The sequence below is a fragment of the Macrobrachium nipponense genome, chromosome 24, assembly GCF_015104395.2.
Source record: "Macrobrachium nipponense isolate FS-2020 chromosome 24, ASM1510439v2, whole genome shotgun sequence".
Classification (NCBI taxonomy): domain Eukaryota; kingdom Metazoa; phylum Arthropoda; class Malacostraca; order Decapoda; family Palaemonidae; genus Macrobrachium; species Macrobrachium nipponense.
Window position 1 is genome coordinate 64,760,080 of NC_061091.1, and position 15,423 is coordinate 64,775,502.

The following is a 15,423-nucleotide window of genomic DNA, read 5'->3' on the forward strand; positions in this document are numbered from 1 at the left end:
GTGCACATATTACTTCGTTGTATAAGCATAGAGTAGGGGTGATTTCTCGTGTTCTGAACATCACTGCTGCCGGGCCGTTATTTGTTTTATTCATCCTCGGCTATAACCTGCAGCTTTAATTTACGAGAAATGAACAAATATGTATTTTATTTTTACTTATGGAAACCACCATTGAGAATCGGCAGGGTTTAACAATTTTAACAAAGCTCTTAATAATCGCTCGATAGTTAATTTAAATGACGTCAGCAGTCGGCCGTTTCTCAATTCGGTTGTTAATGCCAATACATGTTTACAATAATCGCTTCATTCAGAAATCTAAAAACCGGAATTTTGTAGCGGAGGATAGAGGATTATTATTAGCATTACAAAGTGATTGTTTTCATAAATGTTATTACTACTGTAATTACACTACCATTGAAATTTCTTAAAGGTTTCCGAAAGATAAAGGTTGCTGTCAGCGCAACCGCAACTCGATGTTTACATGTTCTCAGCTGGGACCGCAGAGATAAAAGTTTCTTTCATTGATTTCGAATTATTCCTCAAATAGGTGAATTGTTATGAAGATATGCCAGTAATATATATGGTAAAATGGTTTTATTATCATTATTATCATTTTATTTCATAAAGTGAATCTTTATGTATGTTGGTGTTTAGGCTGTAGCACTGAGGCCTAGGCTAGCCTACAGATACGCATTTTAGAATTCAAGGTTTGATCTTTAGTATTGCAGTATAAGACGAACCCCAATTTTTAGGGAGGAATTTTAGGATTTAAAGGTTGTCTTACGCGCGGAAATATACGGTACGTAACGTTATGGGTGGGGGTTCTTTTACATGCGAAAATTTACAGGGAAATTCAGATTTTAGTGAAGCATATGGATGAGAGATTGAGTTTGTATATCACTGATAACATTTTGTTTTAACAGTAGGAACTTGGTGCTTTTGGTCACTTCTAATTTTTGTGTCCTGCCCAATTCAATGGTCCTCCCCCCTCCCACAGATGGGTCTGGAGAGTGGTCTTCTTTGGCCTTCTGAAGGGTATCCAGTAGCTGTTGGTGCAGGAACTCCAGCCCCACCGCTGAAAGTGCATCAGTGTAGTTACTGTCCTTACAGTACCCGAAAAGCTAGTCACCTACGAGCGCACATGTTCATTCACACTGGAGAGAAGCCATTTCCCTGTCCATATTGCAATTACAGATCTACTCAGCAAACTAACCTGAAGGCGCATATTCGAAAACATACTGGGGAAAAGCCTTTTGCTTGTACAGAGTGCTCCTACAGATCAGCTAAAAAATCAAATTTGAATGCCCATATGATAACACATTCGTAGAAAAGTGATTATGTGCAGTTTCAGTGGCACTTGAGGGATGAGATTTTACACTTAAGAGGTGGGACAATTTAGCTCCTGTAGCTATGAAATTCAAGTAAATTTATTTTTTTACTGAAGTAACCTTGGAAGGATCAACAGATCCACATCACCTATTTCTCCACTGCTGGTGGGCTGATATGGATTACTGGTCTAGTCTTGAAAATCCATTGTTGACTGAGTGTTATTTGTGCATTTGTTGCTCCCAACTATTTTTTTATTTATTATTTTAATCACCAGTAACAAATATGAGTTTGTTTATGTTTAAAACCCATTATGGTCTGAATGTTGTGTGTGTGTTTGTTATCCCCAGAAACATGGCATACTAATGTTTGTTGTTACATTTAATGCATAGTTTTTACTATCCCAAGCATTTTGTCATCTGGTACCAAGTTTTAAATTGGGATCCCTTACACTGTAATTCTCTTGATAATTAGACTAGGCTATGAAGGTGCTAGTTAATGGTTTGCCATTCCATCCTTCTGGAAAAAAAAATGACTATGATGTGCCTAATAAAAGGCTGTAGAGTACAACTACCAATGACATTAGATTTTATATTTCAGTAATTCTCGTAGCAGGTAATGTATTGAGTCATCTTTTAATTATATGAATAGAATAGGGTTGCAATATATTACATATTGTACACTAGTTTGGGTTTTAGTTCATCACTGCTATTGTATTTTTTGGTGGCAAACTCAAGATTCTTTTATATAATGATAATTCTCGATCACTTTTCTGAGCCATTTTGTTTACCCATGCTTGGTTTAGAAAGTGGAAGTCAACATTCTGTTTTGGGTTAACAAATATAAAAGTTTGAAATATAAAAGAAAAGATTTTCCAGTGCTTGAAACTTTGGAATTTGAAGGTAATAAAAATGAAATCCAGCTATGCGTGCATTCATTAACCAGTTATCTCTCTCTCTCTCTCTCTCTCTCTCTCTCTCTCCTTCTCTCTCTCTCCTCTCTCTCGTCTCTCTCTCTCATCCGAGGCTCTCCCCTCTCTCCCTCCTCTCTCTCTCTCTCTCTCTCTCTCTTTTCTTCCAGTCTCTCTCTTCCTCCTCTCTCTCTCTCAGATCAAGCAAACATACTTCATTGCATATGTATAATTGGCACCAAAGTTCTCTCTTTGCCTATAGTAGTGTATACAAGACCTGGGAAAATAAACCATGGGCTATTGATAACTTGAGGGTACACTGACCCCTCCCCCACATTCCGGGCTTTTGGGGACAGAACTACCGTTATCTGTCATTAAACAGTATATATTTTGGACTTGAACCAAAGCCAAATTTTTTACCAACATTTCGGAAAGGTTCCAGCAATGCCCATGAGCTGCCACAACCTTATACAGTAGTAGTTGCAAATTCTGCAGATATGAAAACATTTTTAAAGTGAGACGATAGGAATAGTAAGTCATATTTTATACTGTAATTGTTTATTTATGTATACTTTATTTAGTTTAACTCTGCTTTTTCTTGTATAGTTTATTAATTAATTTAATATTGTTGATCATTTTATCAATTACAAGTTAGTGATCTGTTGGATTTAGTAGTTACCAAGGAGTACTTGGCAACATTGTTTCAGCTGGGAATTTCTCTTCTAGTGGAATTTTAAGAAATGAACGCTATAAAAAGGGATACGTACATATATGTAAATGTTATTGATTTGTTATAGCTAATATTAGTGAAAGTACCTGCCTGTCTGATTTTCTCATGGAATGTGTAAGGTGGTTTTGCCTATTTGTAATGGCCTATTTTTTTCCCCCCTCACGATTTGTCAAGCTTGACAATAAAGGGATTTGGATAATCTTCAGTCACATTATTGAGACAAAAGGCAAACTGTTTATAAAGCCCAGTAACTAAATGGAATTTTTCAGTATCTGTCTGTGGCAAGGGACACTGCTTTGCTTGCTGGAAGTGTCTTTGACTACTTGTAAAAATTCACTCAGAAATGTCAAGTTGAGAATAATAGAAGTTTATTTGTGAGGGGTATAAATGAAAGTCACTTGCCGGAATAGCTTTTATTATTTATACGATTAAAGTGTCAGGCAGTTTTTTATCTCTTTTTTTTCTGTCCAATTCAATGGTCCTCCCCCTCCCGCAGATAGGTCTGGAGAGTGATCCTCGTTGGCCTTATGAAGTGGATCCACTAGCTGTTGATGTAGGAGCTCCACCCTCAACACGGAAAGTGCATCAGTGTATTTGCTGCCCTTACAGTACCCATAAAGCTAGTAATCTACGAGCACACATGTTCATTCACACTGGAGAGAAGCCATTTCCCTGTCCATATTGCAATTACAGATCTACCCATCAAACTAACCTGAAGGCACACATAAGAAAACATACTGGGGAAAAGCCTTTTGCTTGCACAGAATGCTCCTACAGATCAGCTAAAAAATCAAATTTAAATGCCCATATGGTTACGCACAAGTTGAAAAGTGGATGGTACTTGAAAGATGAGGTTTTTCATTAAAAGGTGGGACAATTTAGCTTCTGCAGCTATGAAATTCATGTACATATACTTTTTTACTGGAGCAACCAGTAGAAGGATTCACAGATTCACATCTATTTCACCACTGCTGGTGAGCTGATATGGATTACATACTGGTCTAGCCTTATGAAAATCCATTGTTGGCTGAGTGTCATTTGTGCATTTATTCCCAGCTTTTTCTTTTTTATTTATACTTATCACCAATAATAAATGAGTTTGATAATGTTGAAAATCCAGTGTGGTCTGAGTGCTGTGTGCATTTGATGTTCCCAACTTGTTCATATTTATTTAATTTTTTTTTTATTTCCCCAATAACAAATGTGTATGATAGCGTTGTAGTATTTAATGCATTGTGTTTGTGTGTTTACTATCCCAAGCCTTTTTGCAGCGGGTACCAATTTTCAAGTTGGGGTCCCTTATACATATATAATGTATTTGTATTGATAGTTAGGCTAGGCTATGAAGGAGTCTGAGGTGCTAGTTGATGATTTGCTATTCCATCCTTGGGGACAAAACCTCTACAGTATGCTTATGGTGTGCATAAATGAAAGGCTGTAGAGTACAACTTCCAGAGCTTATAAGAGCTTCTTGGATTCAATGTCAGTCATTGTTCAACAGGCATCAGATTTTATTTTTTGTTAGTAATGCTCAGCAGGAAATGTAAACATTGAGTCCTCGTTTAGTTATGCGAATAGAATAGGTTTGCAATATCTATATGCTATATATATAAATGAGAAAATGTCTGTTTGTTTATTTGTTTGTTTGCTTGTTTTTGATTATGAATGAATGCTGTACATTTCTTGATCAATTTTTGAGGACATTTTTAAATCTAAGTGAATATCAGACCAGGGAAGGTCATGGAGAAAACAGAATTAAAATCAAACCATTGGTTGGGTACGGGGGGTGAAATGTAAAAAATTACCGAAAACAACAGATACATATTAGTGTCTAATCCATAGTTTTTGAAGTCACCAAGAAGAATAGCGACACTCCCGATGTCATTTAGTCCAAGTTCAGCCCCATTGGGTAAGCGGGTGATGTAAAAATGTAAGAAAACAACAGATAGTGTCCAATCCATGTGAGAAGGGGTGGGAAGGTGGTGACATCTAAATATAACGAAAAACTACATTTATTAGAGGCTAATCCATAGTTTGAAGGATGCCGAGATGAATAGAGACACTCCCAATGCCCTTCAAGTCCAAGTTCAGCCCTGATAGGAATGGGGGATGAGAAGTGATGAAATATTCAGTGTAAAAAATGCTGGGCTATGTAACTGAAGCAACAATTTTAACAGGAATGAGAGATATATATATACGTAGTTTATTGGTTGTCATTCAGAGATTAACCCGGTCAACGCCAAGTTGGTCACCTGAGTAGTAGATAATGTACACTTGTTTGGGATTTAGTTCATCACTGCTATCATATTTGCTTGCTTGGTGGTAAACTCAAAATTCTCTTATAATAATATGTTAATTCTAGATCACTTTTCTAAGCCATTTTGTTTTCCCATGCTGTATTTAGAAAATGGAAAAGTGAAGTACATAAACACTTCAGTTTTGGTTTTACTAATCCAAAAGGTTAGTATATAAAAGAAAGAAAACATTACCAGTGCTTGAAACTATGGAATTTAAGGTAATAAAAATGAAATCCAACTGTGCATTCATTAACCAGAGCATGAATCTCTCTCTCTCTCTCTCTCTCTCTCTCTCTCTCTCTCTCTCTCTCTCTCTCTCTCAATTATATAAACAGTGGTCCCGTATTCGCAGGGGATGTGTACCAGACCTCCCACGAATAGTTAGAGCCCGCAAATATTTGGATCCCCTATAAAAATACTTAAAACCTCCTATTTTGTTAGTTAAAACTCAAGAAAAACCCTCTAAAAATTTTTATACTTGGTTTTTGTAATAGTTTTATCACAAAAAGTGTATTTTATGATGAAATTAATAAAAAAAAAACAGGAATTTGTGGATATTTCTCATAGAAAAATACCACGAATCGAATTGGCTAATTTTCCGCGAATAATGAGGGGTTATGTTCCAGAGAGAAATCCGCGAATAGGGGGGATCCACTGTATACATATATTTATATATATAGCTATATGTATGTATGTATATGTATGCATACACAGGCAGTTCCCAAATATCAGCGGACTTGGTTAATGGCGATCCTGTTTTATGGGGCTTGTCTAGCGCCATCATAACAGGCCAAGTTTCAGTTATCAGCGCCATAACTTGGAGCCTTGAGTTTCGGTTAATGGTGGTTTTAGCTAATCGGCACCCCACCGGAAGGAATCCTTGCTGATAACTGGAGACCATGCAGACAGTTCCCGGTTATTGGTGCACTCGGTTAATGGTGATCTGGCTTTATGACTTACATAAAATTGGTGATTTATGGTGCCATAACGGGCTGAGTCTCGGTTATCGGCGCCGTAAGGTGCTGATATTAGAATTATGGCGCCAGGTTTTGGTTAATGGCAGTTTTCACTTACCAGTGCCCCACCAAGAACAGAACCCCCACCGATAACTGGGACTGCCTGTCATGTGATCTAAATATTCTTCAGTCATTTTATTGAGACAAAATGAAAACTATGTGAAGCATTTTATTACTTACATCACCAAAAGGGTGATGTTCAGGTCAAGATAAAGCCCTGTAACTAAATGGATGTTTGCAGTTTTTCTGTGGGAATGGTCACTGCTTTGCTTGCTGGAAGTGTCATTACTAGTGAAAATTCACTCAGAAATTTTTCAAGTTGAGGATAATAGAAATTTATTTGTGAGGGGTATGAATGAAAGTAAACTTGATGAAACAGTGTTTGTTTTTAATAGGATTGAAGTGTTTGGCAGATTTTGATCTTTGTTTTCTGTCCAAATCCTGCAGATAGGTCTGGAGAGTGATCCCCGTTGGCCTTATGAAGTGGATCCAGTAGCTGTTGGTGTAGGAGCTCCACCTCCAGGGCTGAAAGTGCATCAGTGTTGTTACTGTCCTTACAGTACCCGTAAAGCTAGTAGTTTACGAGCCCACATGTTTATCCACACTGGAGAGAAGCCATTTTCTTGTCCATTTTGTGGTTATAGGTCCACTCAACTTACCAACTTGAAGGCACACGTTCGAAAGCATACTGGAGAAAAGCCCTTTGCCTGTACATTGTGCTCTTACAGGACAGGGAGGAAATCTAATTTGAATTCACATATGATAACGCATAAGTCTTCTGAATGATTATGTTCAGTATGAGTTTCACTTACAAATTATGAATTTGTGTCTTATTTCAGCTTTAATAGAAGATACATAACTACACTGCACTTGTGCCTCAGAAAGTTATTGGGTAAAGATTTAGGTGTCTGTTAACCTTTGTTGCAGTTGTATGGTAACACTAAATGTTTTGTCAGTCCAGTACAAGCTGAACATAATATGTAACTCTGCCCTTCACTATTTTCAAGTCAAATAAGCTGAAATCTTGTGAGCTTATTGATCAGAATTTGCTTGGTTAGTGTATGAATGTTTCAACAGAACCACTGGATTGGTTATAACCTTCTTTTTGGGCGAGAAGGTTAAGAAATGGTCCAGTTTTACATAGCAGTATGTAAGAAAACTCTTACCATGAACAGCAGGGCTTTAGTTTGCCAGGTTAATATGCAGTCATTTGTGTTTTTGGTGGCTTCACCAAGATGGGACTACAATAGCTGTCCAAAGTTCTACTCAAGAGTATTAAAGAAAGGTGTAAATTATATGGGTTTATGTATCAGTGCTACAGTTTAAATGGAATGATCAGTTTTGATTCTATACTTTCTTTTGCTCATTAGTTCTGGTATCATAAAATTTTCTAGTCTGCATTTAGTGCATATGATTGTGTTGAACACAATGGAAATGCAATAAGTGCACAGAGAGAGATTTGGCCAGAAGTGTTCAATAGGTAAAGCTATTATATTATGTTGATAGGCAGTGATCTAATTGTTAAATAATTTTTTTATGGCTTTTTGAGAGAAAACAAAATGAAATAAATGAAATCACACTATATGCAGTACTTGTGCAGTGTTGTAGGCACAGCAATACTATCTCCTGCTTGAAAGTTATTGAACTGTTCTAGGGTGTTGTGGGCTTGTTAGATTCAGTGACAGTCATTATTGAGTAGATGTCATCTCTTGTTACAAATGGGTCATTCCCAACACTGAAATCTCAAGTATATATGTGTCCTTTTTGAGTTGCTTGGATTGTGTGTGTTTGCTGTCGTACCAATAGATTTGGGAAAACGGAATAAGGCGTTATGTATACGTGTAATGACAAATACTGAAGATTCTTTGAGGATATTGCTGGAAATTATTTGTCAGCTGTTTTTGTCATACATTTATTTAGAATTGTAAATGAGAAGCAAGTACATTGTTAAATGACAGCAAACTTTTATAATATGAATGTGAAAGAAAGAAAAGTTTTAAACTATAGTGAATATGAAGGTAATAAATATTGAATTAAGCTATGCGCATTTATTGACCTTAAGACTCTCTCTCTCTCTCTCTCTCTCTCTCTCTCTCTCTCTCTCTCTCTCTCTCTCTCTCTCGTCTCTCTCTCTCTCTCTCTCTCTCTCGTCACATTTTCATCCAAATTGATAAACTGGAGAGGAAAGTCTTGCAATTGTGTGCTGCTCTAGTTAGTTGGCAATTTGACTCACTTTTCACAACTACCAACAATACTCCCGTCGCCCTTTGCAGGTGGGGTTGCAGAGTGTTAGATCCCATGGTCTTGTTCGGGGATCATCGTTTGCAACTGACTTGAAGATTCACCGATGTTCGATGTGTTCCTACACCACTGCAGTGTCCAGCCACCTCAGAGCTCATGTATACACACACACTGGGGAGAAGCCTTACAGTTGTAGCTTCTGTACATACAGAAGCACTCATTCAAGTAATTTGCAGGCTCATATACGAAGGCATCACACTGGAGAGAAGCCCTTTGCATGTCCGCTGTGTCCATATCGCGCTCTCCGTATGCATTCTCTGAAAGCGCACGTCTTGAAACATGGAGCAAATGTTGATGTCGGTGATGATGTGGATGCAGGGAAAGTCTAACTGTGAAAAGTTTCTTCTTGAGGAGGCTGAAGATTCTTAAGTGGCAAAGTCATCTCAGGTATTTTAAAGGGTTAGGATGAGATTTTTAAGTTCTTCTTTGTACAGTTTGTACAGAAAACAATTGTTAGGAACTACAAATACCATATCTGTAGCAGAATAGCAAGGATACTTAACGAAAAGGCATCTCAAGAATCAGGGATATTGATAGACCTGGGATGGGGACTGATCTATAAACAGTGGCACATGCTAATTACCAATATGCAGTGCTGAAATTTTTTTTATTAAAATTGAAAATTTGCAGAAATCTAGCAACATCATATTTATTAGGTTTTTGTATAAAGCTTACTTGGGAGTTGTTGCAGCTATCTACGTACATTTAAAAGCCTTGTTTTAAAAAGCTTCCCCGACTAGGGATTACGTTTAGAAAAAGATCGCAGAGTACGTTTGCTGAATTATTAGGGCATGGTTTCTTTAGGTACAGTTGACCCTTGGGATAGGGACCACAATCCTCATGAATAGCTAAAATCTGCAAACACTTGACACCCTCTAAAAACTCTTATAACTTCTATTTTGATGGTTCAGATACCAAACACCCCCTCTAAAAATGCTTGTACCTGCCTATTTTAATAGTTCATGATGTGAAATGTATTCATCATGAAAATAGGAAAATAGAGTATAAATAGTGAGTATATCTCTATGAAAAATTGTGCGAATAAGCAAATTTCGTATCAATGATGTGGATATATACATTCCACAGAAACATACGCAAATAGGTGAAGCCGCAACCCAGAACCGCGAATAGGTGGGGGTTGACTGTCTTTTGTATTTGTGAGATTAATTACAATGTTGAACGTTTTAGACTGCTCTGTACATAAATAAGAAAGACTGCATACAGTACATATTAGTTCCGTACAGTACGTAGTTGAATTGACTTAACTTTCAAATCAAGATTGGTAGGTATTTTTTGAGTGCAAGATCACAGATTTATCAGCGAATGGTATTTGCGGAGTATTCCTGTCTTGATGTGTCATGCACTTCATTGCAAGTTTTGAGAACTCGTAGATTTTCAGTGAAGCCTGGAAATTACATTTTTTATTTGTAATACGAAATTTTGCTACTGTTAGATATGCCTTAGTATCTGTCAAAGCATGTAGGTGAATGCCATTTACAATAATACTAAGGAAAGCCTTGTAGAATTTTACCATTTGTGATCAGGAAAAGAAGCATTTGTGTTGGAAATCCATACTACTACTGTAAAAAAAGTAAATGGAGATTTTAATTACTATTTGAAAACCACATTTTGATTCAGAATGGCTGTCACAAGAATGTATCTAGGCTGGGGTGAATCAGGTTGGGCTGCTCCCTCCTTCTACACTCCTATTAACCTCTTCATTACCGAAAGTTTGTTTGGAGGTAGGTGGGTACCACCATTGAAGTCTACTATACCGCACCGGGTGCATAAAGGTGGTACGCATAGTACCACCAAAACTCCTCTTTTCAGATAGGGACTTCCAATCATTCTGTAATTTCGGTTTGAAGAGTTTGGAGCAAAATAAACAGTATGACACGATGCCAGACGTATGATGAACCCCAAAAAATAGTATTATTACTGCTTATAGTAGTGTGTAGGTGACAGATGAACTGCGTCTCAACAAAAAATCACAAAACCAGACAAGCGTAAACATGTAATAACTTCTACCCAAGTAAAAAACCAGTTGTATCATCATTTACTGTATTTATTTATTTATTCACTTATTACATTTTACAAATAAAAGATATGAACACCAGATAAATGAAGGTAGAAATAAAGCCTTATAGTAACTTTATATATAAAAAACCAAACCAGAGAAAAAGCAAAAAAGCGATTTTTTCTGAGGACAAGAAACTTGAAAAATTAGTTCAGATACCCCTAATGCCCCTAAAGTTGTTTTCTGTGATGAAACTAATCTTAGAAAACGTAGAAAATGACATCGCCCAATATTTGAAAGATATACTATAAAATTTGCGATTTCCATATTTATTGGCGGGGCTTTCGCTTTAGTTTTTGCTCTTTTTTTTGTTATTACGTGCTTATTTACTGTTCTATTTTGATAATACTTTATGTGCATGTTCCAGGTGCAATATACCAACATTCTGTAAGACCGAATTTCTATTCAAGACCGTAGTTTTCTCATCGACCACCAGTGTCCCTTGTACAAGGGACACTGAGTTTCACATTTTTTTTCATAAAATCATTTATTTTCCCTGTAGGATGATAAAACTAACAGAGAATATGCGTTATTATAGTGCTAATATTACCTGATAATTTCATTAGCCTGTCTTGATTAGTGTATTTTTGGCAAATATTTTTACGATGGGCACCCCTCCAAACTCGAGTCACTACCGAGAGATTCAGTTCGGCAGCGAACACAATGTTTACATTCTGCTCACCCACCCGGTAAAGAAGGGGTTAATAGGCTGTCTCCTGTTGTCATCAAAATCCTTGTACACCTCTTTTTTATTTATTATTATTTTTTTTTTTTTTTTTTTTTATGGGACTCCTGCAGTCACTAGAGAATTTTCCCCTCATGTTAAGACCACAGGTTTGTTAATTAGAAAAATACAAAATGGTTAAAAAATTTTTAATTTGGTAGGATTTCTTATACAGTAACAAGGAGGGAATTTCAGGGTATTTTGCTGTTGCTTTGTTCCTTTGTGCAGGGTAGCAGTATTTTATAGTTTCATTTTTTGAAGCTGGAATGACATGAGATGAAGCAGTGTTTTTGGTCCAGAGATGTGGCAGAATGGATGATTTTTATAATAATAAAACATGTTTGGCTGAGTTGGCATGTTAGGTGAATGTTAGTGCGTACCTATTTTGCTCATAAAGTGTATTTGCCCTTGGTAATTGTGTACTGCTGCACTTATAAGTGTATTAGGAGTTCCATTATATCTTGAAGACTGTGTTGGCCTTTGGTAAATACAGATATTCAACACTGGAAGGATTTCATCTTCCTGGACGGTAGCTTCTTGTAATTTTTTGTGAAACATATTTTTAAATCAAGTGAAGATTTACCAGCAGGTCGTTTTGGCAGTCATTACTCAATTCCCCATGGAAACAGAGTAGTAAATGTATGTAGTATCTGTCAGAATTATTTAGATGGATGTGATTTTCTTTTTTGATGATGAAGGTTCTTTGGATAGTATATGGGATTTTCAAGCCAATTTTTGAAAACTTTCTTTATATGTGCTGTATTAGCAATTTGGTCTTGTCACAATAATTCCATGTCCATGTATGTTTTGAAAGCAGTGTAGACACACATGACATCTTTGTGATCTGTTTTACTTAGTAGTTAGTTGCAAAGTTGCAAGTTATTTAGGAGCTGTTACTTTGCAGGTGGGACATCAGTGGAAGAGCATCAGTTCTAGTGAAGCTAGTTACAGACCATCAGCTCTACCTCTATCCAAGTCTCATTCCAAAAAGTTGCATAAATGCCCATTCTGTCACTATGTTACACCCAGAGCAACTGACCTCCAAAGGCACAAGTACACACATACGGGAGAGAAACCCTTTTCATGCTCATTCTGTGAGTATAGGTGTGCTCACCAGGGAAACCTGGATATACATGTACGGATGCATACAGGAGAAAAACCCTTCGCCTGTACGATGTGTCCTTACCGCTCTACCCAGAGGTCAAATTTGAAATCTCATGTGCTTTCAAAACATAAAGCCTCAGAGCATCCTGGAAATCTATTATTTTAAAGTTTAGTGATTGTATTTGTGGTACTATTGAGGAAGGGATTTAGCTTTCAAGTTTATAATGTTCACTTTGGAAGTTATATTTATTGTGCCAAAGTTATGTGAATGTTAGGTATTTTCTTTTGTTGTAAAAGGAGAAAGTGAATGGAATGATGTAAATGTTTGCATTTTGAAGTTGAAACCAGTCCTTTAAAATTCATACTTTATAATCTGGCAAAAAGGGTCTTTTTTGTATATTAGGGATTAAACGTACCAGTTGCTTGAGGCAGTGTGCTAGCATTTGTGAGATGAGTCTAAAAAAGGTGAGAAATGGATTTTCTGTTTACTGAATTCAACTATACATACTAGTACGTACTGTACTTGTGTGATTGGGAACTTTTATGATGAATAGTATTTATCCTTTTGACAAATGTCAATTTATTGTCAATGAATGTGAATCTCTTTTTGCCAATAACATTATTGCTCTTTGCATGAATTAATTCTTATTTATTAAAAAAAGACATAAATCATTCTTTGATATGAGTATTATGCTGTCCTCATATGTCGTTTGTGAGCCTCAATGTGTAACTTGAAGCATAAATCAGATTTAGTTGTGGTTAGGAGCTGGGTTCATTTAATTGAATGTATAGGTATTTGAACACATGGGTGAACCTCTTATGTTGCTTATGCTACCCCTATCTAAGAGAGAGACCTTGTTAATGACTCCCCAGCATTAGGGACCCCAAAGGAAGTTGATTAAACAGCCTAGACCTTGTCAAAGAACTTTAGTATTTTATAGGATAATCTTTGCAGTAATAGCAAAACATGGATGTAATTGATCAATGTAGGACCAAGTAGGAACATGAATATTGTTTTTAGTATCTAACAGATGCAAGATGTTTTTTCCACATAGCTCCTTGAGTAAGGATAAGAGGAAATGTTGGTAATGATAGGGACTGTTTGCTCTTCGTACACCTGTTTCCACTTTTCAGTAACCTAGACTTTCTTCTCTTAAGCTTCTTGGCCGTCTGTCAGTGGGAAAGGTGTCTCAAAGGATATGTCTTCTGACGAAGAAGAATGTCGATACAGGCAGTCCTCGGTTATTGTGCCAAGTTTCTGTTCATGGCGCTGATAATCAATGAATGGCGCCTCTGTTAGGGATGCTGTGACACCATAGGGGTATTATTGGCACCTTATGGCACTGATAACCAAAAGTTGACCCGTTATGGTGCCATAAATCGCTGATTCTATGGTGCTAAACAAGCCCCATAAACCGGATTAACATTAACCGAGTCCACTGATAACCAGGGGCTGCATGTAATATAATATTGTGATGTGGCAAAAACAGCAGGGAGATCACCCCTTCTGTTGCTGTTATAAGAATCATAATTTGTCAGGCACCTCCAGTTTCTTGAATTTCTTTTATGTCAGTGTGTAAGTCCCCTCTAACACCTGTCATCTGAATTTATATACCTCCGTTTACCATTAGCTGTGCAGTTTAGAATACCTGTATGATGTGGAGAGTACTTTGATTGTTTGGTGGCAGTGTTGCTTGTGATCTTAGAGATTGAGTTTTCCATTATGGGAATGGGAATTGTAACCCTCTGGGAGACCCTGGTAACCTGCACACTTGCCAGTGCATCACAGTTGTATAAAATCCCCCTTTGCAAATGGTTGCGCAGTGAATGTTTGGAGTCTGCATTTCATTTCCTTTCAGTCTTGAAGTTGAGGAGGATGCTTAGAAGACCTTCATTTGCCGGTGTGTGTAGTAGATCATTGGAAATTTAAACTTAAAACTGAGGATTTGAAAAGTTTTGAGTTGCATTGTGCAAAGACATGAGCGCACACAAATGTCGGATTCCGTGTGATTTCTAAAAGGCAGCTAATCTTTTTTTATGGTGTTACCTCCCAAGGCATTGGAATTCACTTATGTGAATGAGAATTGCCAAAGTGACCAGTATCCTCCTGTGACCTTTTCGATGAATGAAAAGTTGTGGTAAAAATACTTGCCAACATTATAGCCCATCCTAGATCTGTCATCCTTTAGGAACTCAACCTTAAGGAATCAAGCTCAAAGGTTTTGGACATTTTCAGCTATTTCTGATCTTGGGTCAACAAGGATTGATTAACACTTTGAAAATAGAGAGGGAGGATGAGTACGAAGCCCCACCTTATTCAGTCTGATTGTGAGGTCAAAGGAAGTTGTCATAACATCTGGTCCCTTTACCCCTGCCCCTTTTATCTGTAAATGTTAAAGCACCACCCCTGACCCAGAAAAACATCCATCATATGTTTTCTTGAGCAATAAAAAGCAGCTAATTTACCATTTACACCTTGTATCAAGGAATGGTTGTTGGTTTAATATGATCACTTTCTGTCACTTTTTATAAAACTGCAAAATGTACTGACAACACTGCCTGTCACCCTCGGTTGTCAACAGTAATACTATGATAAAAAAATAAGTTTGTTTTACAGTACCTTGTATAAAGTAAAGTTATCTCTTTGGATGCATAATTTGAAATACAGTATACTCTTTAAATTCAGTGACCACATTTTTCATTAGAGTACACTTCATATTTAATATTTGTATTTTAGTGGCCTGGAATTCTGTGCATTTTTTCCTATGTCATCCTTTTGGCCCTATTAAAGGAATATTTTTTTTTTTTTTTTTTTTTTTTTATGGGGACAGCTAACAGAGGGTAGATCACACTGATGTCTCCAGGTCGGAGTGAGTCTTGAAATATTTTTCTAGAACTGGTGACTTAATGGCCATTGTTTTTAAACTTATGGAAATAA

General features: G+C 36.9%; 1 protein-coding gene across 39 annotated transcripts in view; it reads left to right on the forward strand.

Moving 5' to 3' along the window:
* Positions 1–15,423, forward strand: part of LOC135205696 (zinc finger and BTB domain-containing protein 7C-like) — a 262,909-nt gene that overhangs the window by 62,599 nt on the left and 184,887 nt on the right. Inside the window, exon 6 of one of the 39 annotated variants that reach the window (XM_064236656.1) lies at positions 6,727–8,318. The exons of 36 other annotated variants lie outside the window; for them this stretch is intronic. In XM_064236656.1, the coding sequence (XP_064092726.1) occupies positions 6,727–7,065 (339 nt within the window). In that variant the 3' untranslated portion in view covers positions 7,066–8,318. Of the gene's footprint in view, positions 1–997; positions 2,027–3,462; positions 5,536–6,726; positions 8,319–15,423 lie in introns of those variants that run through there. 2 more of the 39 variants (XM_064236638.1, XM_064236661.1) reach the window with 2 other exon arrangements.